Source organism: Macrotis lagotis, chromosome 1, assembly GCF_037893015.1.
Source record: "Macrotis lagotis isolate mMagLag1 chromosome 1, bilby.v1.9.chrom.fasta, whole genome shotgun sequence".
Lineage (NCBI taxonomy): Eukaryota > Metazoa > Chordata > Mammalia > Peramelemorphia > Peramelidae > Macrotis > Macrotis lagotis.
Window position 1 is genome coordinate 855,719,784 of NC_133658.1, and position 25,852 is coordinate 855,745,635.

Here is a 25,852-nt window from a genome sequence, read left to right on the forward strand (position 1 = left end):
TCTTAGCTGGAGGCATTTTCTCCAGCTTTTCTCCCAAGCCTGAAGTGATCCCCCTCCTGATCTCTGCCTCCTGGCATCCCTTCAAGTCCTAACTAAAAATCTTATCTTTTCCAAAATGTCTTTCTCAATTACTTTTCTTTTCTGTGGGGCAATGGGGTTAAGTGACTTGCCTAAGGTCATACAGCTAGTGAGTGTCAAGTGTCTGAGGTCGGATTTGAATTCAGCTCCTCCTGACTTGAGGGCCAGTGCTGTATCCAATGTACCACCTAACTGCCCATCTCAATCACTCTTTTTTTTAGGGTGTTTTTTTTTGCAGGGCAAATGGGGTTAAGTGGCTTGCCCAAGGCCACACAACTAGGTAATCTTTAAGTGTCTGAGACCAGATTTGAACCCAGGTACTCCTGACTCCAGGGCCGGTGCTTTATCCACTGTGCCACCTAGTCGCCCCTCAATCACTCTTAATTCTAGCTCCTTCTCTCTACTTATTATTTCCTGTTTATCTTATAGCTTATTTACATGCATTTGCTTGTCTTATTAGCTTGTGAGTTCTTTGAGGGCAGGAAGTCATTTTTGCCTCTTTTTGTATTCTCAGAGCTTAGCACAGTGTCTGGCATTTAATAGGCATTTAATAAAAGCATACTAATTAACTGATTGGCTGATTATTAATAGATTTTTTTCTAACTGCCTATTCATATGATTTGACCATTTATCAGTTGGAGATTGGGGGTTTTTTTGGTTTGCTTTTGCAAGGCAATGGGGTTAAGTGACTTGCCCAGGGTCACATAGCAAGGTAATTTTTAAGTGTCTAAGGTCAGATTTGAACTCAGGTCTTCCTGACTCCAGGACCCTTGCTTTATTCACTGTGCCATCTAGCTGCCCCCTGGAGACTGGTTCTTAATAATAGCTAGTATCTATGTAGCACTTAAAAGTATTTTATATTTTTTTCAAATAAACTCTGGTAATAGGTGCCATGATTATATTTTTTATCATATTGCTGTTATTGTACATATTGTCTTATTGGTTCTTTTCAGTTTACTCTGTATCAGTTTAAGTCTTCTCAGCTTTCTCTGATATTATCTTCTTCATCATTTCTTTCTTTTCTTTTTTTTAGGTTTTTTTGCAAGGCAAATGGGGCTAAGTGGCTTGCCCAAGGCCACACAGCTAGGTAATTATTAAGTGTCTGAGACTGGATTTGAGTCTACATCATTTCTTACAGACCAATAGAATTATATCATATTTATATACCATAATTTGTTCAGCCATTCCCCAATTGATGATTTCATTTTAAAAATATTTCAACTCTTTAATTCTTGCTTTATCTCTTTCAGGAATCCTAGTTGAATTTGTGCCTTGCCTGTGGCTCTCTTTTTCATCCCTTTTTTAATGTTTTATTTTCCCTAATTACATTTAAAAACAATTTTAACATTTTTTTTCAAATTTTGAGCTTCAAATTCTCTACCTCACTCCCTTCTCCCCCATTGAGAAGGCAAGCAATTTGACATAGGTTATACATGTGTAATTGTGCAAAACACATTTTCACATAAGTCTTTCTGTACGACAAAAAATCCCCAATAAAAATAAAGAAAATAACGAAAAAGTATCTTTGATCTACATTTGGGCTCTACCAGTTCTTTCTCTGGAGATGGACAACATTTCTCATTCTAAGTCCTACAGAATTGTCTGGGATCATTGAATTGCTGCTGAGAATAGCTAAGTTATTCATCATACAATATTGAATCATCATACAATATTGAATAATTACTATATTGTGTACAATGTTCTCCTGGTTCTGCTCATTTTACTTTCCATCAGTTCATGTTTTACTGAGAGCATTCTGCTTATCAATCTTTAAAGCACAACAGTGTTCCATCACAATCATATTCAACAATTTGTTCAGTCATTTCCCAATTGATGGACATTCCCCCAACTTCCAATTCTTTGCTACCACTAAAATAGCTACTATAAATATTTTGAACACATATTTTCTTTTCCTTTTTGTTTTTTTATCTCTTTAGAATATAGACCTAATAGTGATATTGCTTGATCAAAGAGTATGCATGATTTTATAACACTTCGGGAATATTTTCAAATTGCTCTCCAAAATGGTTGAATCAGTATACAACTTCACCAATAGTATGTTAGTATTTTAATTTGCCCACATCCCCTCCAACATTTTTCATTTTCCTTTTCTGATATATTCTGACATATGTGTGAGTTGTTAACTCAGAATTGTTTTAATTTATATTTCTCTCATCAATGGTGATTTGGAACATTTTTTTCTATGACTTTGGATAACTGATTATTCTGTCTGAAAACGGCCATTAATATCATTTGACCATTCATCACTTGAAGAATGGCTCTCATTTCTATTAATTTGACTCAGTTTTCTAGATGTTTGAGAAGCTAAATCTTTATCAGAGAAATTCACTGTAAAAAGGTCTGGACTGGTCCTGATTCTACTTTCTTGAGGTCGGATCATTGTACTATTCTAGGATTCCACAATCTCAGGACAGTTTAGGTTATTAATGGTGACAGAAGATTTTCATTTGGTGCAGAATTCTTACCCTGGTTCTTCCTCTGCAAATTTCAGATAGGGCTAAAAATTGAAAGGAAGATGATTTTTTTTTTCAAAGAAACTAGCTTAAGTATTTTCCCCAGGTAACTTCTTCCCTTCTCATTTTAACTGCATTGATTTTGTTTAAGCAAAACTATTAAAATTTCATATAACCAAAATTGTACATTTTACTGCAGGGGTCCAGCCTCCGCGGGGTCCTTGGAACCTGACAGGAGGGATAGAGTCGGTGAAATGAGTTGAGTCAACAAGTGGGTAAAGGCAGGAGCAGGTTGACTGACTGTCAGCTGCTTGGATTTATTTTTATAGTTTCAGAAACATGTATGTTTCAAGGAAGCAAGCAAGCTGAGATCATTTCCTTGGTTACAAGAGTGTACAATTTTCATCAACAATCATATAGTTCATATGGTTACAAGTTTTTATCATATGATTACAAGTTTAAGTAATAATCATATAGTTAATTGATTTCTTATCCCTACTCAGAACATGATGACCTTAACCTGTCTGTTACCATATTTATTACTACATTGTATAATTGTTAATTCATTTAAAGTTATTAATTAAGCAATTCTTTTAATGGAAAGTTTTTTATATTTTTTTGTGTAGGTAATGTTTTTAGATACACTTCCTTAACAATCTATAGTGAGGGTCTTTATGCTTGTCCACCCATCCATTAACTCTTACAATAACCAATTTTTCTTTCAGGCCTTGTTGGTAGAAGCCACAGTTTCTGTGATTTTTTTTTTCTTTCCCATGAAACTAAGGCTGCTGGAGTTCACATATCCATCGCCTGTACTATTTTTTCACCATCTTTTTCATATATTCCTGTGTATGGTAAGGGGGGGGAAAAATTATTAATTTCCCTGGAATTCTATCTGACCCATCTTGTATCTGTTTTCCCTGGCATCTCCTTGGAATTCCCAGTGCTGGGTTTTCCAGAGATTTCATAATGTTGAAGCCTTTTGTATGCCTCAGAGAGAGGCAGTCCTGTTAAATTTAGACAGAGTTTACAGTCTGTTTTATTCAAGGAATTTTTCTGAAATCCTTCCTTTATAGTCATTCCAGTATTAGGGTGAGTAAATATTGTAAACAATAATAAACCTATAAATATTGGTGTGCATGAAATCCCTATATATATTAAAGAAGAAAATGTTGTTCCATCAGGCAGTGTGACTGCCTTGAGTCTTCTTGCTGCGACTGTGTCAAACAGCTTAGAAACCCTGGCTCCCAACATTTTACTTTCTGTGATCCTCTTTATTCCTTGTCATAAATTCTTCCTCATCCATAGATGGGAAAGGTAATTTCTTCATTGCTCCTTTTCATTTTCTTGTTGTCACCCTCTAGGTTTACATGTTGTACCCACTTGGACTTTTATCTTTGTACCTTACTGAAAGTTGATCTGTAACTAGTTTCTTTCTAACCTACTTTTCAGTTTTCCTGGCAATTTTGTCAGATGGGGAGTTTTTATGTTTAAATATGGGATCTTAGGATTTATGAAAAACTAGGTTACTCTTCTTATTGACTTCTTCCATCCCTTTTTATGATAATGTTCTAAGCTTTCAAGGGCCTCTCCTTTACATGTATGTGAATATATATGTGTGTATGTATGTGTGTGTGTGTGTATGTATGTATAAATGTAGAATTTGTCTCCCAAAGACTGAAACTTTCTTGACGACAGGAACAGTTTCATTTTGGCTTTTATATCACCATCACAAACCTTGCACAGTGCCTAGTATGTAGTACCCATTTAATAAAAGCTTGGTGAATAACTTTTAATAGATTTAAGTAGCAAAGGATAAAATGGATGAGAAAACTGGGATCCTACAGGTGATATAATCATTTAGGAAGTCAGTGAAATAATGCTCATACTCAGATAAAAATATCAAACCGAAAAGTCTTTTTAAAAATTATTAATGGGGCAGCTAGGTGGCACAGTGGATAGAGCGCTGGCCCTGGAGTCAGGAGTACCTGAGTTCAAATCCAGTCTCAGACACTTTAACAATTACCTAGCTATGTGGTCTTGGGCAAACCACTTAACCTCATTGCCTTGCAAAAAACTTAAAAAAAATTATTAATGAAGAAAAGGTAACTGAAATGATAAAAGATTTACTGTAATTATTCCTCCAAGAAAGTTAATATAAAACTTGTTACTAAAATGAATCTAGGAAGAGGAGTAGTCAAATAATGTGATAGATGTGTCATTATGGCTACTTTAGACTGCTAGTTGATGCTTAATTTACTTCAATTCAGATATACTATAGAGCAATTTTTTGTTGATGTGTTATGTGATAACATTAGCAATTATTTTATCTTCGGGAAATTTTTCATGATGATCTTTCATAAGGACCTTTTGATTACCTTTAATGTCATTTTTAAATGAGAGTTTTGATTTAAATGGTTTCAAAAGTACTTTCTAACTCTAAGTCTAAAACCTCATGGGTCCCAAGCTAATTCTTGAAACAAGGGCTCTTCTTATTAAGACCAAAAATTCTCTTAAAATTATGATTTGACTGTGACTCATGGATTGCAATTGTTTTAAAAGAACTCAAGAAGAGGGTCATGCAGAGTACAATGGAGAGGAAGCAGGATAGAAATGATATGTAAAAAAGTTGAGTCATGTTACTTATGAGAAATTTCACGGAGTATTGACCATGAGCTCTATTGCTGTCTACATAATGTCAAGAGAAGTAAAAGAGGTCCCTGCTCTTGCTGGGTGAGAGAAAAAACAGGACTTATGGAAGCTGAATGTCTCAGAAGTTGAAAAGATGTAGATGAAACTGTAATCTGACTGGGGGCAAATCACTTAAATTTTACCTGTATATGGAAATAATAACAATAATACATTCTTCCCATGGTTGTAAGGATCAAATAAGATAATATTTATAAAATACTTGGCATAAGACTGCAAACAGTAGGTCCTATATAAATATTAGCTATTATTATTATTGTGTCTATGGCTCATTTTGCCCAAACCAAGTGTTTCCTCTAGGAACCTTAACATGTAGTTTGAATCTAGAACTCCAAATATGGGAGTAAAAGAGTTCCCCAGTTCCTGTGAAAGTACTCAAGGTAACTGTATATCAGTTAGAGAGCAAGCTTTATATGTTCCATTCCCTCTCCCTGCTCCTCTAAAAATGAGAAAAACAAAATATATTCACAATATTCAATAAATGGTTAATATAATTAATGTAATTCTCCTCCCCTTTCTGATGAGATTCACTTTCACCCTAGGTATTTATACAATATCATGATCTTATAGGACTATCTTAAGGATTTGGTCACCCTCTGGAAGGAAACATACTTAAAGACGAGTCTTATCTGTTTCTCAGACTTACAGCTTTTTGGTACTGCCATAAGGAATTATACTCTATTATACTATACTATACCATACTATATTATACCCTGCTATACTATACCATGCTATGCTATGCCATGCTCTGCTATGCTATGTTATACTGTACTATACCATACCATACTATGCCATGCCATACCATACCCTACTATATTATTCTATACTACACTATACTAAATATACTATACTATATTTTACTATATTATATTGTTATAGAGATAGCATTCAATTTCCATCAGACCTACATGATGCAAATTTTCATATTAGTCCATTGAATAGGAAGTCCAAGGTTTTGCTCCTTCCCTTGTAACTCCTTCAGTCTGAGGTCATGAACATGAATGATCCTTTAGATTCATCCATAAGACTAATACTCAGAGATTTCCAATATTCCTTTAACTATTTCTATCACTCCATCATGAGGTTGACATCTCAAAACTAATGACTCTTGGACTAAGAGGTTTTGTTGCTGCTGCCTGATCCAGGAATTCCTCTACAGAAGATCATTACAATCTCTTAAAGTTATGTGGCACTGGGGAATGTCTTTGTCCCATAGTGATCATTAACTTGCCTTGGGACAAGGCTCCCAGTGAGTGATCCAGGCTAAGCTTTTTCTGGATCAGTGTGGCAAGGTTTGCACTACTCTATTAGTTTGTGGGGGATTCCTTTGACCCCCAATAGCTTTTGACCAATTCATCCCCAATCAATCATCTTGGGGAAAAAAAGGATGAGGTGACAAATACCTAGGAAAAGGGGATGAGTTGATGTCCAATTGGCATATCCACACCCTTCATCAGAAGCTATAATCAGTATCCCAAACAAAGGTTTATCTCCCACTATAGGAATATCTCATTTTTTTTCATTTTGCTTTAAAGAGTTTCAAAATTACTATGTTTTATACAAATTAAAAGTTTGTGGCAACCGTGCATTGAGCAAGTCTACTGGAGCCAATTTTCCAACAATGCTGACATTATATCTCTGCATCATATTTTGGTAATACTCACAATATTTCAAGTTTTTTCATCATTATTATATAGGTGATCATTATTATTATAGGGTGATCATTGATCTTTAATATTACTATTACAGTTTGCAGGGGCACCATGAACCTCACATATAAGACAAGTATATAAGAATTTAATCAAATACTTAGAGAACTGAGCAAAATTTATAAGAAACAGAGAACTGAGTTAAATTTGTAAGAATACATTTATTTATTCCTCAACTGATAAATGGACAAATGATATAAACAAGCAGTTTTCAGGAAGAAATTAAAGCTATCTTTAGTTATGTGAAAAAATGATAAAGATCATTATTTATTAGAGAAATGCAAATTAAAACAACTCTGAGGTACTACTACCTCACACCTATCAAATTGGCTAAAATGACCAAAAAGGAAAATGATCAGTGTTGTAGGGAATATGGAAAAACTGAGATACTAATGCATTCTTGGTGGAGTTGTGAACTGATCCAATCTTTCTGGAGAGCAAGTTGTAACTATGCTCAAAGGGCAATAGAACTGTGCATACCTTTTGATCTAACAATACCACTACTATGTCTATATTCCAAAGATCATAAAAAAGGGGGAAAGAACCACACATGTACAAAAATATTTATAGCAGCTCTTTTGTAGTGGGGGGGATGGCTGGACAAATTATGGTATATGAATGTGATGAGTACTATTCTGTAAGAAATCATGCAAACATATACATTAACAGAGATATTATATGATAATCAACTATTATAGACTTATCTCCTCTCAGCAGTTCAGACATCAAGGACAATTGTAAAGGACTTGTGATGGAAAATGCCAACTACATCCAGAAAAAAAAAACTGTAGAGTCTGAATGCTGAGCAAAGTTTACTATTTTCACTTTTTAAAACTTATTTTGTGGTTTTTTTATTTCTCATTCTTTCTTTCTCTTTTTTCCCTTTAGTTCTGATTCTTCTTTCACCTCATGATTAATATGGAAATATATTAAACATGACTGTACATGTATAACCTACATTAGATTATTTGCTATCATAGGGAAAAGGAGGAAAGTGAAGGAAATAGAAAAATGTGGAATTCAAAAATTTACAAAAATATTAATATTGAAAACTATCTTTACATGTAATTTAAAAATAAAATAATCTAACCTGAAAAGGTAAAAAAGCATGTGGAAAAAAGAAAACATATAATGGATTTGGAAATTTAAAAAAGAACTTGGGGGCAACTAGATGGTACAGTACATAGAACACCAACCCTGGAGTCAGGAGGACCTGAGATCAAATCCAACCTCAGATACTCAACTTACTTAACTGTGTGACCCTGGGCAAGTCACTTAACCCTATTACCTTGGAAAAAAAAAAAACTTAATCAATAAATATTGTATGTGTTTAAACTGTTCCACCAATCAGATGTATGCCATTTCTCCTTCTCCCTTGGGTCTCTCTCTATTCCCTGAGAGACAACAATATTGAAATTGTCAATTAAAATCCTACAAAGACTTCTAAATGTTCAAGAGAAAGGAAGAATCAATTGATACAACAAATTTCCGTTTTGTCTTAGTTTAAGAAATTATCACAATCACCCCAGCCTTCAACAACCATCACCTTAATTAATCAGCAGCCATTAACATCAAGGCAAGACCCTTCATCAGAAAAAAGATAATGATTTACTGAAGACTTAGATGATGGTTAACAATTTTTAACAAGAAAATATTTTATTAAGGTATGTAAATATTTAGACATAATGCTACTATAAACAACTTATTTTTGCACTTGAAAACCAAAAAATTCATATAAATCACTTTATTGCAATATGTACTTTATTGCAGTGGTCTGGAACTGAACCAGAAATATCTCCAAGGTTTGCCTGTACACTCAGCAAAGAGATCATGTGTCCTTCATTAACGCCACTGAATGTGCAAATGTCACAAGGCAAATGCTATTAGAGAAAGGAGTAGAGAAAAACCAAGATGCTCCTTGGCCAGGGTTCAGACATAAAAGAAAAACCTACTGTGGATTGGGAAAGCATTAAAAAAGACCGAACAACCACACCTGGAACATTCCTAAAAGATGAAATCTTGGATTTCTCATTTCATATCTTCCCTTGAGCACAGTATGCAAATATTTTAAATGAAAAGTCCAGATAGGGATTATACCACACAATATGAGACTAATTTCAATAGGCAATGGAAAAATGAAACTAAATAAATTGGTATGGAACAGTGAAGATTCATCCTACCTTTTCATGCTTTTACAAATTCCTTGGAGGCAGGAATTATCTGGTTTTATATTTGAATCTGTGATTCCCAAGACATTGTTTGGTTCATAGTAGGCACATTAATGGAGGTTGTTGTCTTTCATGCTCAAAGAGGACCAAAATGAAATCACTATGTCAGAGAAAAGTTATGGTCTGTCTGACTGGTTGATCAGATCAATATGAGCTCAGAATGCTGTTCCACAGGTAGGGTACAAATAGTCTATATGAACATTTGGGATGGATTTTCTAAATTTTGCATCTCTTATTTCTTTTGAACTTCTTCAGTTCTGATAAAGTCACACCTCACTGAGTGATCCTGTGCCAGTATCTTCCATGTCAAGCAATCATTTCCAGAGTTCTTAAGAAAGACCTTGAGAGAGTCCTTGTATATATAACTTTTTCTGAGCACTTCCTCTTTGTAAGTTCTCAAGTTTGCTCTATTTGGAAAAGTATTCCTTAATTAGAGATTCTGAACACCTGGGCAAAAAAAGTGAGAAAGAAGACTGAAGTCTCCCAGCTCTCATGAGGGAAGACTCCTTGAATCAGTCAGCTATTAGGAACATTATTCCATCTAATGGAGAAGAAAAATATGGGCATTCTGCTGATGAGATTTTAAAGGGAAACTGGTATTTCTTGCTTTAGGAAAACACATACAGACATAATCTCTCTGTCTCTGTCTCTTATAGATACATATAAATATACACACATACATATATACATATATATATATATATGTTTATGTAAAAAGAACACTGTATTTGGAGGCAAAGGACCTGCATTTGAAATCTGATTTCACCACTTATTACTTGTATGATCTTGAACAAATTAATTAACCTCTCTAGGTCTCAATTTCCCCAGTCAAAAAAATGGGGAAGAAAAGTCAAGTTCCAGTCATCAATTTACTATGTGCTGTTGGACAAGTTTCTTGAATTCTAGGAACCTCAGGTGACTGAAATGAACTCTTAACTTCCTTTCTGAAGTCTATCTTGCCATTGTCTGTCATTCTCCTGGGACTTATTTGTGTGCAAAAAAAAAATGAATGAAGGTGCCGCCTCTTTGGCCTCACCCTTGATGGAGCAAAATAAATCTTTACATGGTGACTCTCCTGTCAGGAATCTAGGAAGGTGTGTGATTGTTGTTGTTGGAGGAGGAAGGGAAGGAAGGGTGCTGAGATGTAAAGGGCAAGAGAATAAGACATAGGATTCTGATAGACTAAGGGTGGGTGGGGCAGATTTGAAGCATGATTCCTTATATAGTCTCCTCTCACTTGTCATTCACTGCTTGGAACCACTAGCTGTACCTAGCTGATTTCCATTCTTTTGTTCCCCAAAACTTTGCTTCCACCTGAAGCAACAATTTTGTCGCTTCTTATTCCAAGAGGATAAGTGCTGTGATAGAGAGATGTTGGCCAAAAGGTGAGGGAAGCATTGTATATCAATGCTTGCTTGTGTATGGGGCAACTTTCATACCAAAGGTTAATGGGGTAAACATAGTCCTTCTAAAAGATGAAGGCCTAAGGGTTCTTCTGGATCAGTGGTAGGAAATTAAAAGTCTTCAGGGTTGAAGGAGAGGATATTAAAACTCCTAGGACTGAAGGATGCTGATAGCTGAACTCCTAGAGGCTAAAAGGGGTCCTCAGGCTGTCCAGGTTTGAAGAGAACCTTTTAACTCAAAAGAGACAAAGGAGTTAAAAGGAGACGTCAGGTGACTCAGAAGGTATAGTTGCAGGACGTTCTATTTTACTTTCATGTATGTGAAAGTGCTTCAGGATATGAACAGACTGTCCCATTTTCAGGGACAGTTCCATCAGATAAAACTAACAAAGAATCAAAAACTTTAGCTCTCTATGACTTGGTTCTTCACTAGCAAAATGAGATCAGATGAGATGATTAGAAGTTTTCGTCATCTCTAAATCCTATAATACATCGGAGAAGATTGATTCAGAAAAAGAGAGAAGGGAAGTCGAGTGCTTGAAGATGAGGGAAGGATTGGGATGGGGTGCTAGAATGAGTCAAAGAATACACATTTCACAGCCATCTCTTTCCAGAACCTGTCTGCAAATCCTCTCTGAGGGACCCAAGGAGGTTGAAAGCTCTGGGGAACGACAAAAGCAGGTGATCTGCCTAGAGCCGGGAACCTCTGCCTGGATGATTATCCAGGAAAAAATACAGGAACTATTGGACTCGGTAAGAGAAGTTGATGCATTGGTTCTGGGGATGTTGGAAAATTAGAAAAGGAGGGACTCAGTTCTTGAAGAGTTTAATCAATTTGCTATTTAACTATGGAGAATGAGATAAGAGCCAGACTCCCTGGGCTGATCCCAACTCTCCCAATAATGCTATGAACCTTGGACAAAATACTTCCCCACTCAGAGGCTTAGTTTCCAAGTGAGGAAATGAAAGTCTTGATGGAATTCTTCAAATCCTTTCCTTAGAACACCTTGTTCTAAGATCCTTCTTGGTTCTAATAGTCTTAAGTTTTAAGTTCCCTCTCATCTCTAATGTTCTGTGTGCTTGAATTCCTTCCAACTTTGACAGTCTATGTTCCAATGGCTTTTTTTCATTAAGACCCTTATATTCTACTTTCTAGTCTCCCTCCAAGTCCAGACATACTATGTTTTATATTCTAAAATTCCTGAAGTTCTCTTATTCTGTCTTCTAAGGACCTTTTCAGCTCTAACACGGTTTGTCTTTCCCAACTCTAACATTCTGTTTTAAGATCCCTTCCAGCTAAGAAATTCTATTTTCTTTTATTTTCAAATGAAAATCCAGCTTTTCTCCCTCCCCTCTCCCCTATCCCTCACAATAAGAAAAAGAAAACTCCCATTACAAACGTGTAGCTAAATTCCCATATTTAGTTATGTCCCCATGTCCTCAACAGGCTCCCCACTTCCTATTCTAAAGGGATCAGTACTGTCACAGAGGAATATTGGCCAAAGGCAGCAATAGATAAAGACACTTATATGGATATTAGAAAATGAAGACACAAGGGTTCTCAAGAGCTGATTTGAAAGTTCTCAGGGGCTGAGTAGAATACACTAAAATTCCTAAAAACTGATAGATAAAGGTCCCTGGACTCCTGGAAGTAAAGGAAATCCCAATTTCTCCAGGATTGAAGAAAACTTTCTGGCCCTTCAGGGTCAAGGGCATATATGACTATATTCTCAGGGAACTCATCAACTAAAACAGATTTTAAAAATAAAAACCCAAGATATTATTAATAATAAAAAAATTTATATAACACTTTAACATTTTCAAAGCACTTTACAAATACTATCTCATTTGATCTTCACAACAACTCTATTAGGTACATGCTATCATTAATCATATTTTATAAGATAAAGAAATTAAAGCAGACAAAGACTAAATAATTCCCCCAAGATCACACAGCTAGCAAGTTTCTGAGACTGGATTTGAGCTCAGGTCATTCTGAACCTGGTCCAGAACTATACCAACTAACTGGGGAAAAAAAAGGCAGTAAATAGCAGATGAACACAAAGGTATGACTTGCTTCTTTAAGAATGTGTCAGGGTGGGGCAGCTAGGTGATATAGTGGATAAAGCACCGGCCCTGGAGTCAGGAGTACCTGAGTTCAAATCCAGCCTCAAACACTTAATAATTGCCTAGCTGTGTGGCCTTGGGCAAGCCACTTAATCCCATTGCCTTAAATAAATAAAATTTTTTAAAAAAAAGAATGTGTCGAGAAATTTAATAAAATTCAGAATGAGCTGAGACTAGTCAGGAAAGAATAAAAGTTATTTTGAGATGTATTTAAAGTTATTTTTTAAAGTTATTATTATTATTATGAAAGAGGTATAGGATTATTTTCCAGGTAGATGGAATGATGATGATTATATATGAAGGTTTGAACTCTGCATTCTCCATGGAAGAGAATGATCTTGGCTTTACCATACTAACTTCATTTCCTTTTTTAGCAGTTAATAGATTAGCAAGTCAGGGGCATTATGAAATATAGTTTACCTAGATTTTAGTAAAATTTTGATAAAAATCTCATGCTATTTTTATCTGGTAAAAATTGGGAAATGCAACATAGATGATTGCATGATTAGCTGAATTAAAAAATTGGTTGAGTGATTAGACCTAAAGAATAGTCACTAACAGGGTCAAAGAGATGTTTACTTGGCAGGTCTTCATTTCAGTGCTCTACTTGTTCCTATGCTGTTTAACATTTTTATCAATGATTGGATAAGGACATAATAAATTTGCAGATGCCAGAAGAATAAGAGAAATAGTTAAAACCACTGGAAGACAGATTCAGAATTCAACAGGATATTTATTAGAGCACCACCCTGGAGTCAGGAGTACCTGGGTTCAAATTCTGTCTCAGACACTTGATAATTACCTAGCTGTGTGGCCTTGGGCAAGCCACTTAACCCCATTGCCTTGCAAAATCCTGAGAGAGAGAGAGAGAGAGAGAGAGAGAGAGAGAGAGAGAGAGATTTATTAGGCTATTGATAAACTAATAGTAAAGATATGTAGATTCTAGATGAATCAAATAGTATGAAATTTAATGGGAATAAATGTAAAGTCTTCTACTTAAGTAGTACAAATTGAACTATATTCAATTTAAAAATAAGGAAAGTGAGGTTCTGAGAAACTGAGTCATTTAACAAAAGTCATATAGTTAGAAAGTTATCAGAATCTCACTTTGAATTGAACCCTCCTGATTCCCAGTCTTTGTCAACCACAGCATGTTTGATTGCCAATGTTTCCTACTCCACAACTTTAAGTACTTCTTTAAGTTGTTGAGATTTGGAGTAACGTAGAAGTTGGCAGGATAATCAGGGTCAGGAAAATTCTTACTTATTCCACAAGAGATGACTCTACCCTACCTTTTGACCTACAGGATGAGCGAGATGCCTTCATAGTGGCTGACCTTGGGGTTCTGGCTGAGCAGCACCAGCATTTCCTTCAACTCCTTCCCCGTGTGACCCCCTTCTATGCTGTGAAGTGCAACAATAGCCTCAGTGTGTTGCAGGTGCTAGCCAACCTGGGCACTGGTTTTGACTGTGCAAGTCGGGTGAGCTCCAAGGGTGCTTGATATTTGCTTAGGGTTGGGGTGCATGATAGGAAAGTAGGAGATTCATGAGGGCCAGAAGGAAAAGGTTCTTTAAAACACTGAGCCTCTCTGGATTGAACAGAGTAGTTAGGAACAAAGGAGCTCCTAAAAGAATTCAGGCTGTGGATCCATGGGGTTGAAAGGAAATCAGAACACGGACAACATGCTTACAGATCAAGGAGGACCACATCTTTTCTTTCCATTTTCCATGGGCAACTCCAGTAGAATTCTGGGTAAAGGAGATTAAAAAAATGAACAGGAAGTTACCAGGGAAAGGAACATATATTTGTATATGAGCTTGGACAGGTAGGAACCGAGAACATTTTGGACATTTCTCCTTTCCTCCCTATCTCCCCATCCTCACTCCTGCCCAAGAATTTCTTTGGCACTCTCATCCAGAGAACATTAAATCCATCCTTCCCCATCCAGTAAGGCTCCAAGTTTCTCCAAAAGACTAGTGCTTTCAGAATGAAGTGGAAAGGAATGGGGAGTATGGAGTAGGATATAAGTATCCAAAAGTTTATGACTGTATGACTTTTCCTCTGGACTTTGCAAGTCCTTGGGAACATGCACTAAGGATGAGAATGCTCTATGGGCTTCTATTGAGTTCCCCAGGTTGAGGATGTGAGAAGGGCATAACCCCTCTACTTTGCTGACATTAGGGGGAGTTGGAACAGGTTCTGAAGATGGGAGTCGCCCCCACCCGCATCATCTACGCTAACACTTGTAAACAGATATCTTACATCCAATATGCTGCCAGTCAGGGAGTCCAGCTGATGACTTTTGACTGTGAGGAGGAGGTTATCAAGGTTGCCAAGTTTCACCCCACTGCCAGGTAAGGATAGCAGAAGAAACCTGGAAGACACTACTGTAAGATCAGGTGCTGGTCAATGAGGTCATAGGATGGATAGAGATGGTCTGAGCCCAGAATCCAGACAGATCTGAAGAGAAGGAGGCAGAACTCAAAGGAGAAAGTTTCTTCATCATTTTCAGCTTCCTCATTTGTAATATGAAGAAAATGATAGCATTTATCTTATGAGGGTTGTTGAGAGGATCAAATGGCAAAGCATATTACAAGTGCTTTGTAAACCTTAAAGTTTTATATAGAAATGATAGCTATTGTTGTTGTAATAATAAATGAGTGAATGAATGAATGAATGAATGAGATAGATAAGTAGATATGGATTGAATAGGCTAGTTTATAGACAGAGAGTGGGAGAAAGAGATGGGGAGGGATGATGGGAGAGAGAGAGAGAAGAGGGAGGGGGTGAGGAGAGAGAGAGAGAGAGAAAGTATCTGATCATTGGACACTAAGGAGATGCAGGGGTAAGTGATGGATGGATCTGCCAAGACATTCATAGAGCCACAGCATCAGGGAAGACTAGACAAAGGTAACAGGCAGAAAGGTCTGCTATAAATCATATTACCAGAACATGGAGTTCCAAGTAATAGCAGGTGATATGAGGAGGTATCTCCTCCTGTCCATGGTATATTGTATGTTGGAAAATAGCAGGCAAAAGTCTAAGAGTAATGAGGCAGAGAATCAAGACAGGATGCAGATAAGGCAATGACCTAGATATTGGGGTATACAGTAGGGGCTATGTACCAAGGAAGGAAATCAGTAGTTCTTAGAAGATGGAAATCAGGTCTGATCTAGGCAGAATCATCAGCTAGGCTGACACAAGGGTGTCTGGGAAATGAGAAAGTGAAGCTGGTTGGGGGGGGTGGGGAGGTGAAGAATAGCGGTTTCTAGGAGAGATTCTTGGAGCCATAGGTCTGCCTCTATCTATGATGTCCCATTCTGTAGAAGTAGTATGAGGCATTAGAAAGAACTGTCCCTGACATTAGGTATATGGCTTTGGATAAGTTTGTTTCACCCCTATGAGCCATTGAAAAGGGTAGACGATAGTATTTGTGCTATGTACTTTAGTAAACCTTATTAAGAGAAATTTGGTCTGCTATTCCTTGGCAGATTGGTCCTCAGACTCTATACTGATGACAGTCAAAGCATGTTTCCCTTGAGTGCCAAGTTTGGGGCTACCCTGGACCAGTGTCACCATCTGCTAAGCATTGCCAAAGACTTGAGAGTGACTGTAGTTGGAACCTGGTGAGTCTTCCTTTAGGGACTTTTACTTCTCCTTGGGCACTGGAAAGGGAATAAGTCTAGACTAGGAACCAGAAGTCCTAGGCTCAAGTCCAAGTCCAAGTCCTATTTGTTGACCTATTGGATCAATGACCTTTACCTTTGAGGTTGGGCAAATCTCTTCCTAATCTGTCAACCAAAGGCAATGATCTATGCTATGTCCTCCTCACAGAGATTTTGAAAGAATTTGCAAACTATAAAGGGCATTGCAAAAAAAAAAAAAAAAGCATTTCTAAAGCATCTCTTTATGCTCTGTGTATGTCTCCATATATATGTATTTGTGTTTGTGAGGGAATCTTTCTGTGTTTATGTGTGAATAAGCATATATGTACCTATGTGTCTTTATGCATGCACCTGTGCATTTCTTCAATGCTAACAGTATATTTGGGTCCACTCAGTTTTCATGTGGGTTCTGGCTGCCAGACACCAGAGAGTTTCAACAAGGCCATTGCAGATGCCCGGCAAGTATTTGACCTGGGTCTCCAGATAGGGCACCCAATGAACCTCCTGGACATTGGAGGGGGCTTCCCAGGCATGAAGGACTCTGTATCTTCATTTGAAGAGGTGGGTATCCAAGAATTAAGACTAGAGGGAGAAGGCAGGAAAAGATAGCATGAGGCAAATGAATGAACTCAACCAATGTGGATGGAATAGATGTTCCCAGATCCAGTCCTACCACTTCAATAAGAAAAGGTTTATTGATGATCTTTCAAAAATCTCTTTTTTTAAATCATGCATATCTATTTTTTCAATATTTAGCACCCTGAAATCTCACTTATAACAGACCTTATATATAGTTAAGCAAAAGACATTGATCATATTTAATAACATATGCTTCATTCTGCATCTATAATTTCCCCCTTGTCCCCCCTTTATCTCAAGAAGTAGGAGTATTATTTTTCAGTCCTTTGAAATCCTTTGTAATCACTGCCTCTATGGGAGTTCTGACATCTTTCAGGACTGTTTTCCTTTACCTTGTAGTATTCAATTTCTGCCCCTTTCAACAATTAAAATTCTTGAATTACAAAAAGGACTGATAATGGGAGTTTCTGAACATAATCAGGCTGGTTTGGGGGCAACAAATGTATGGTTTAACCTTGGTCCCATACCTGAGTAGAGCCAGCAGTACTGTCAGAGCCTTTCAGAACTCAAAGTTATTTTCACAATTTATGGCATTGGAGAAGCTTTCTGGTTTATAATGAATGGAATAGGTCATTAGCTCCCAAATGGAATCACTCTGAAGAATTTGCTCACATTCTATCACCTATAAAATGATCCTGGGTATTATGTGCTCAGCTGATGCTTGAGATGGGAGTGATAAAAATATGAAGAGAACTTCTCCCTAATCTCAGAGAGTCCAAAGTCTAGAGAAGGAAAAGGAAAAACAGACCTAGATCTTAACCTGCATGGGGGTGAGGGGGGTGAGATATCAGAGCAGGTCCTATCTTTACTATTTGGAAACCTACAACTGAGCTGGAGAGACAAAATAAAAGGATAGATCCAATTGATTTCAAAGAAGTAGTAGAATCAGACCCTGCTCTTCTTCATGGACTTGGTAGAATAACCAGCCTCCCATGCACAGGTTGGACTGTGTTGTTCTGATCTAAGGAAAGATGCCTGTGAGAGGCACCATGTAAGCTGGACCTTGGAGACAGAGGGGATGGAGGGAAACCTTTCATGTGTTTAGGAGAGAGGGACAGAGGAAGGACAAAGCATAAGCAAAGTCTTGGAGGCAGATAAAAGCTTGGTGTATGCTCCTGGGTTGGTGGGGTGCCTGGTGGTAAACTGAAGGGGAGGAATACTGGCCCTGAGGGTTGATCTGCATGGAAAAGTTGTAATATCTAAGGGGAAAGAGGACAAATCCTGAGAGATGTAAGATACCTAATTGGTATGCCATGGGGTGGAGCCCCCAGTAGTATCTTCATGAGGCAAGTGAGAACTAGGCATGAGACATAAACAGATATATGCTGAGGGTCATTGTTTAAGTGGGTCCATAATAACTGACTTGACTGAAAAGGAACAGAAGCTTGGAGACCAGGTTAGGATTGTCTATTCTGATGGAGACCATTCTCTTTCCTACAGATGGCAACTGTGATCAACAGAGCCTTAGACCATTATTTCCCAGAAGGTAGTGGAGTAGAGATCATAGCTGAACCTGGCCGCTTCTATGCCACTAAAGTTTGCACTGCTGTCCTTAACATCATTGGCAAGAAGGATGTGATAAAACAAGGTTTGCCAGGCTACTGTGTAGGTCATGTTGGATTGGGACAACCAGATCATAATCTTTGGACTTGGTCCACAGGGTGGCTGATAGCCAAACTGACACTCCAGTCAGAGCAGCATACAATTTATCTCAGAGGAAGCTAGTCATATGTGTCCTCCTTTTCCTTCTCACATTCTTTTTTGTGTCTAGAACCACCATTCTTATAAAACCCAGAATCATTGCCTTAGGGTTGTGCTTGACTTTTCTCTGATCTTCTCCCTTCTCTCCTATCTCTTAGTGAATAAATCCTGCCAGTTCCACCTTTGAATATTTATTTCTTGTGACCACCATCTTGATGTAGTCTTTTACTACCATCTGCCCAATTACTTCAGTAGACATCTAAAAAGTCTGTCCGCATTTACTCTTTTCTATTTGAGCACATCAGCATATAGATATAACTGGAATGGAACTCAGAGGTCATCTATTTCAACCCCTTCATTTTACAGATGAGGAAGTTGAGACCCAGGGAGACTTTGTTCAAGATTACACTGCTAGAGGGACAGTTAGGTGGTTCAGTGGATAGGGCACTGGCCCTGGAGCCAGGAGGACTTGATTTCAAATCCGGCCTCAGACATTTAATAATTACCTAGTTGTGTGACCTTGGGTAAGTCACTTAACCCCATTGTCTTGCTAAAACAACAACAACAAAAAAAGATTACACAGCTAAAATTAGGATTTGAGTCTAGTTCTTCTGACTCCACAACCAACGCTCTTCCCACTCAATCTAAGCTGTTCCCACTCAACCTATGTTGTGCCTCCTCTGATTTGTCCTCTGCAATTTGCCAGGATCACCTTTATTAAGCACAGATCTTAACATATCACTATGCTCCAGAATTTTCAGTGATCCCCACCATCTTCCAAATAAGGCCCTCACAAGCAAATTCCATCTTACCTTTCCAGCTCTACTCCTTCCCAAATAATCTATTCTGTTTTCCAAATTGTGCCTTCTGTGATACAAAGACAAAAACAAAATAGTCCCTTATACTCAAGGAGCTGATGGTCAACTGGGGTTGGGGTAAGGTGGGGAAGGAACTTGGTATAGGTAATTAAATACAAGATATATAAAAGGTTATATAAAATAATTGCAAGAGGGAAAAACTATTAACAACTTCGATCATGGAAGACCTCCTGTAGTAAGTAGGATCTGAATTGTACTTTGAAGAAAGTGAGTGATTCTAAGAATTAGGCGTGCATTGTAGACATGGGAAAGGGAATTGATGCAAAGACAAGAAAGAAGGATTGAATCATCATCTACAATGCATGTGTCACTCCTTTGCTTAAGAATCTTCTGCGGTTCCTCTTTATCTTTAAGATAAAATATAAACTCTTATGTGCAGATTTAAAACCCTTTACAATTTTGATCTAGTTATGTTTTTATACTGATTACTATCATAGGAGGGATTATCCTATGCAAATTTTATATTTCCCCAGTGCTTAGCACCAAGTTATATAAAAGAAGGCTCTCTGTAAATGTTTGTTTACAAACATTTCTCCAACTTCTGTTTGTAGAACTCCAGTGTTGGAGAACTCACAGCCTAACTGGAGAATGGAAAGCCTAAAAGGGAAGAGAGCCTTGAAACAATCAGACAGGGAAGCATAAACCTCACTAGACCTAAACATCTGACTGAGTTGTTTTCTTTTTCCTGAAGGTGACCGAAAACTGATGTACTATGTCAACGATGGTTTTTATACCTCTTTTGCAATTATTCGGAGGGAGAAAGAAACAAGGATGCCAATTGTGGTGAAGGCAAGAGGGGCAAGGGGGAAAGAATTAATTTGGACAGCTGTGGAGGTGGGACAGGAGAAAGCTGTATGGAACTACCTGGAATAGAACAAGTCAGCTGGTCAGGGCTATATTTCCTAAAGAATTCAGTTGTTAAAGGGCAAGTTCCCTAAGATTTCCAGGTCAGAAATTATCTTGACTGTCCTTCCCTGCCTCTACTCACACTCACCCTAATAGTCTCTACTTGGAGCTTGGGGATGGGAAAGAGAGTAGTAACTACTTAATGGCTTCCAAGGTGACCAGAATATAGTTGGTACCTGTGCATCCTTGCTGCCAGTCTATCTCAGACACAGAAAATTAGGGTTGCTTAGGAAAGGCCATAGAATAATTTGAGAAAAAGGGAATCAATCAAATTCACCTGCCTCTATTTTTCCCACATTTAACAGCAATTGCCATCTAAATGGCAATTTCTAGTAAATTAGCTGAGACACCTAAGGAGAGAAAAGTCTATGCACAGAACTGACATATGAGTAGTAAGATTTATTGAATGAGGGTGGCTAGGTAGCACAGTGGATAAAGCACCGGCCCTAGAGTCAGGACTACCTGGGTTCAAATATGGTCTCAGACACTTAATAATTACCTAGTTATGTGGCCTTGGGCAAGCCACTTAATCCCATTTGCCTTGCAAAAAAACCCCAAAACCTAAAAAAAAAAAAAGTATATCTTTGGAAACTACAGATCTTAGCAGTTTAGAAACATAGAACAAAAAATTTATGAATTTTATAGTTATGAAAGTCCTAAATAGAGAGCATATATGTAATATAAATTATGAGAAGTTGCATAGCAAATATAAACCATATTTATGGAGTGTATTGTGGCATTTACAATGTATCTGGCTATAATACACCCAGCTATGGTCTCTCTGAACTTGTATTCCCCTCATTGACTTGTTTATTCATTCATTTATTCATTCATTCATTTAACGGACATTAAGTAAGAATGGCCTGTTCAGGATTCTATGCTTAGTGTATTGTAGGAGATATAAAATTTCAGAAGGACAAAGACTTTGACCTCATGAAGTTCAAAGTTATGGAGAAAAGCTTTAAAAAATAACTGTACTGTGTAATTAAATTCATGAGGTGAGGAGGATGGGATGGAAATTAACAGGAAAAACCTGATGGGGGTGATCTTTGAGTTTAATTTTAAAGTAAGACTCCAACAGGGAAAGTGAGTAGGAATTCACCAGGGAAAGAAGAGAGAAGACATTTTAGATATAGAGATCAATATGATCTAAAACAAAAAGAATGGTAGGGGAATTTGGAGATAATGAGGATTTGAGCCTGGAGACATTTTATTGAGCTTAATACATCTTCTACTTCTCATCTGACATAGAAGTTCAATTACAAGCCACATCGTTACCTCACCACACTGTGGGGTCCCACATGTGATGCCTTTGACCGTCTAGGACCAACAGATATCTTGTTACCAGAGCTTCATGTAGGTGACTGGCTTGTTTTTGAAGACATGGGGGCCTACACTCATACCCTAAGCTCTAATTTCAATGGTTTTGCCCGACCTGAGATGATTTTCACCATTCCTTCTGAGTTACAGTGAGTAGAAAAGCAGAACTGGGAATGGGGATCTGAACAGATGGCCCTCCAACTATCCTTTTCCTGGGTCCTGAACCCTTTCAAGAGAGAAAGTTAGGTCTGGTCAAACTCCCTCAAACCAGTAAGTTGTAGTAGAGGTGGGAAGGGGATATCCCTGAAGCTCTGGTCAAAAGATATTGATCGGGGCGGCTAGGTGTCGTAGTGGATAAAGCACCAGCCTTGGAGTCAGGAGTACCTGGGTTCAAATCCGGTCTCAGACATTTAATAATTGCCTAGCTGTGTGGCCTTGGACAAGCCACTTAACCCCATTGCCTTGCAAAATCGTAAAGAAAAAAGATATTGATTTTTGACCTCGTATTCTGACTTCTATACATGAGGGTCAGAAGGAGTTTCTGTAATAACAGCTTGACTCCTAGACTTTCATGAAACCTTTCCATCACTTGCCCCCCAAATAATCTTCATGATCTTCCCATGAACTTCTCCTAGTCCCATTTCCTTGCCCCTTAGAGCCTCTGCCTCTGGGTAATAGCAATTTAATTTAAAATCCAAATCTTATGTAAATATCTTGAGGGTGGTTGGGTGAATGTCTCTACTCCCATATAAGAAAGATTTATTTTCACAGAAATCTTCTGGAACCAATGTCTAAAACTCCAGAAAGAGATGTTCACAGTGGATCTTTCAGGCAACCTGACAAGCCAGAGAAGAAACCATGTATGAAGAAGGAGAAATGCTGAGAACTTTTGCTGCTTGCTAAGTCACCTCAAGAGGACTGCCTAATCATGTACCATGACCGAAAAATTAATGTCTGATAGTTGAAAAAAAAGTCTTAACTGAAATTGGGATTAAAGTGGAACAGAGAAGGAGGAGGAGGGACCAGGCTAGAGTAAATGCAATTCATTTGCAATCTCTGCACAGAACGCTGAATTCATAATCAGAAAATTGTGTTTTGTTCCAGCACTATGACTTGTTAGCTATGCGATTGGACTAGTCATTTACCTTCTCTGGGCTTCAGTCTCAACTGGAAAATTAGAGGACTGGATGAGATGACTCATAGGTGTCTTTTAGCTCTCATTTTCTTAGCTACTTCAGGTCAATAAGAAAAGTAAAAGTTATATGTATGTGTGTATATATATATATACACACATACATATGCATATATAGATTCATACACACACACATTCATTTCCCCAAATTTCTGCCTTCTCCAATGAAAGATACTCTAAACCTCAAAATTTCTTTTCTCCCATCATCTCATGTCTTGCATATAACTTAATAAATATGCATTAAATTATCTACTTTTGTTTGTTGACTCATTTCATGTTGCCTCCTTTATATATACAAGGTGACAGTTGTTACATAGGTTAAAGGTATTTGGAAGAACTCAGTGTAGTTTGCTGTTTACTCATTTTTCAGTTATATTAACTCTTGATGGCCCCATTTGCAGTTTTCTTTGCAAAGTTGCTGGAATGATTTGTTATTTCTGAAGTTCATTTTACAGATGAGGAAACCGAGGCAAAGAGAGTTAAGGAAATTGCCTAAGTCACCCAGCTAGTAAGACTGTAGTCAAATTTAAATTCAGGTCTTCTTGACTCCAGACCCAGCACTCTATCCCTAGTGGCCTACAATGTGCAGGACCTAGGAAATGTATTCCAACTGTTCCCTATCTGTACAGATTGAGCAGCACACCCAAACCTTTCAGTAGCCTGCAATCTTCTAATCTGGCCACTAGAGGCATTCAAAATTCTAGCTGTCCAACCTCAAAATATACACATAATCTACCCACCTCATCTCTCCCTTCTCCCAACCCTGGTCCCTGCCTCTGAAATTCATTCCACCACTACCTATGGCGACTAGCCACTTTTTCGCTTTTCACTTTTCCACAGGAAATCAAATTTGCCTTTGTGAAGTCTATGGTTTCCTGAGACCAAGATAAAAATGAATAAACAACACTTATATCAGTAATTATTAGAATTACTACTCCCATCCCTCAGATTAATTTTCTCTTTTAATCCCTCTCTCTTTCATTCTCCCCAAATGATTGAGATAAATAATATATACTATGACATTACTATATTTGAGCTTTAAGTGTCAGTAATCAGATATGCTCTCTCCTACACCCACATGGCTGTGACCCAAGTTGAGAGAAACATCTCTACTTCTTTCATTCCTTTTCTTGTTTCTACCCAATTATCTGTGCAAGGAAACTCTTATCACCCTCACAATTGATAGAGTATTGAGGCAGGGAGGAACTTTTATAGAATTCATCAATGACAAAGAGAGATAAAAAAGCACACTTTTACAAGCTCTCTTAACAGGCTTCACTGCAACTTGGAGTCCTCAGCAGACTCTGGTGACAACTAGCTTCAGTGTCTCTTTCCTGTGCCATCTTTAAATCAGCATTTTGTTGTCAGTTTCTGAGATGACTTTTCTGGGATATGTCTGTAAAATAAGAGCATTCAATTAGATGATAATTAAGGACCTTCTTAGCTTTAAATTCTGTGAGAAGAATGGGACCTCTCTACTAACTGGCCTCCATTGAAACAACCAGCTTTTTGAATCAATGTACAAGAGGGGCTGATCATTATAGTGCTGCCATTTTGAAAACTTGGAAGTACAGGGGACCCTGTTTACAAAGATGAAAAGACATTCCCAAAAGACAACATGATAAATAATTCATTTGGACCTCAGCTCTATTCCAATCAGTCTGATATATTACATAAATCATACAGGGAGAGATAGGTTCTTATAGTAGGCCTCAAACTTTAATGTGCTGCTCATTACTTGTTTACCAAGTTATAAGGCTCACTTGTACAACCACAAGAATGCTGACAAAGATATCACCATCCTATTTTACTCAAATTCCATGTCCAAATCCAGTATTCATGAGGTGTTTTGATGTTTTGTACTTCTGAATCATTCTCTTGTCCAATATGATCAAGTGACCATCTTATGATCACTTAGTCTGTGGAGATGCCCCATTCTTCACCCAACTTGTGACCCTGCTGACATCAATTTTGCTCATTTTTAGCTTATGTGTCATATTTTGGCAACCAAAGGGATTCTGTATTTTAAATACCCACTTTAGAATGTCTGGAATAATAAATGCTATCAATTCCTATTTAGATAGATTCCTATAAGGGCCATCTCAGATCATGAAAAAGATCTGAGGTTCACTTCATTAGAGAGGATCATGGACCCTTTAATAAAATGCCCTTGGCTCAGAGCTCTACCTTAGTTTGTTTTATTGTCAGTTGGCAATTTTCATTCCCACAGCAAGAAACTTAATCTAAGCCTGTGTCATAGAGTGATAAGTAGCAAAGCAGATTCTCTCATGGATCTCTCTCTTCCTTAGCTTCTGCTAGCAGTACTAAAATCTTTTTTGTCCCTAAATTTTCTCCAGGGTCAAAATCATTTTTTTACTTGAATTCTTTCAAGAATTCTGAACCTCTAGCCAGCTATACTTTCCTCTGAACTAATCAATTTTTCAAAAGAAAAGAAAGAAGTCATGGTAAATTAAGTGATAGGCTCTAATTCAATGGACTATGTCATTGGGGTCCATAGTTGTGTGAAATAGCAAAGGATAAAGGAGGAGGATGACCAATAATCAGAGTTTCTACACACACTGCCAAACATAATTGAGTTAATTATTTATTAATAAAAGAACATTTACACCCTTGCTGGTGAAGTCAGTTTCCCTCAGGTTCATGTGAGGAGAGGATGTGTGGCTAACTTACATAGTAGAATCCTATGCCATACCATAGCATAAAGGAATGTAAAATTGAAAATTGATTTTAATTCTATTTTTGACACTTAGGCCAGATTTAATTATCTCTTTTACAGTTCCTTCCCTGTGTAAACTTCACCTT

The 25,852-nt window shown here is 37.5% G+C and overlaps 1 protein-coding gene across 1 annotated transcript; it reads left to right on the plus strand.

Annotated features, from left to right (window-relative positions):
• Positions 1-10,569: 10,569 nt before the first annotated feature.
• Positions 10,570-21,990, plus strand: LOC141508163 (ornithine decarboxylase-like). Its single transcript, XM_074216538.1, has 9 exons — positions 10,570-10,583; positions 11,216-11,354; positions 14,035-14,208; positions 14,910-15,082; positions 16,220-16,354; positions 16,789-16,954; positions 18,473-18,620; positions 20,303-20,400; positions 21,769-21,990. The coding sequence occupies exons 1-9, from the start codon at positions 10,570-10,572 to the stop codon at positions 21,988-21,990; spliced, it is 1,269 nt and encodes a 422-aa protein (XP_074072639.1).
• The last annotated feature ends 3,862 nt before the right edge of the window (positions 21,991-25,852 follow it).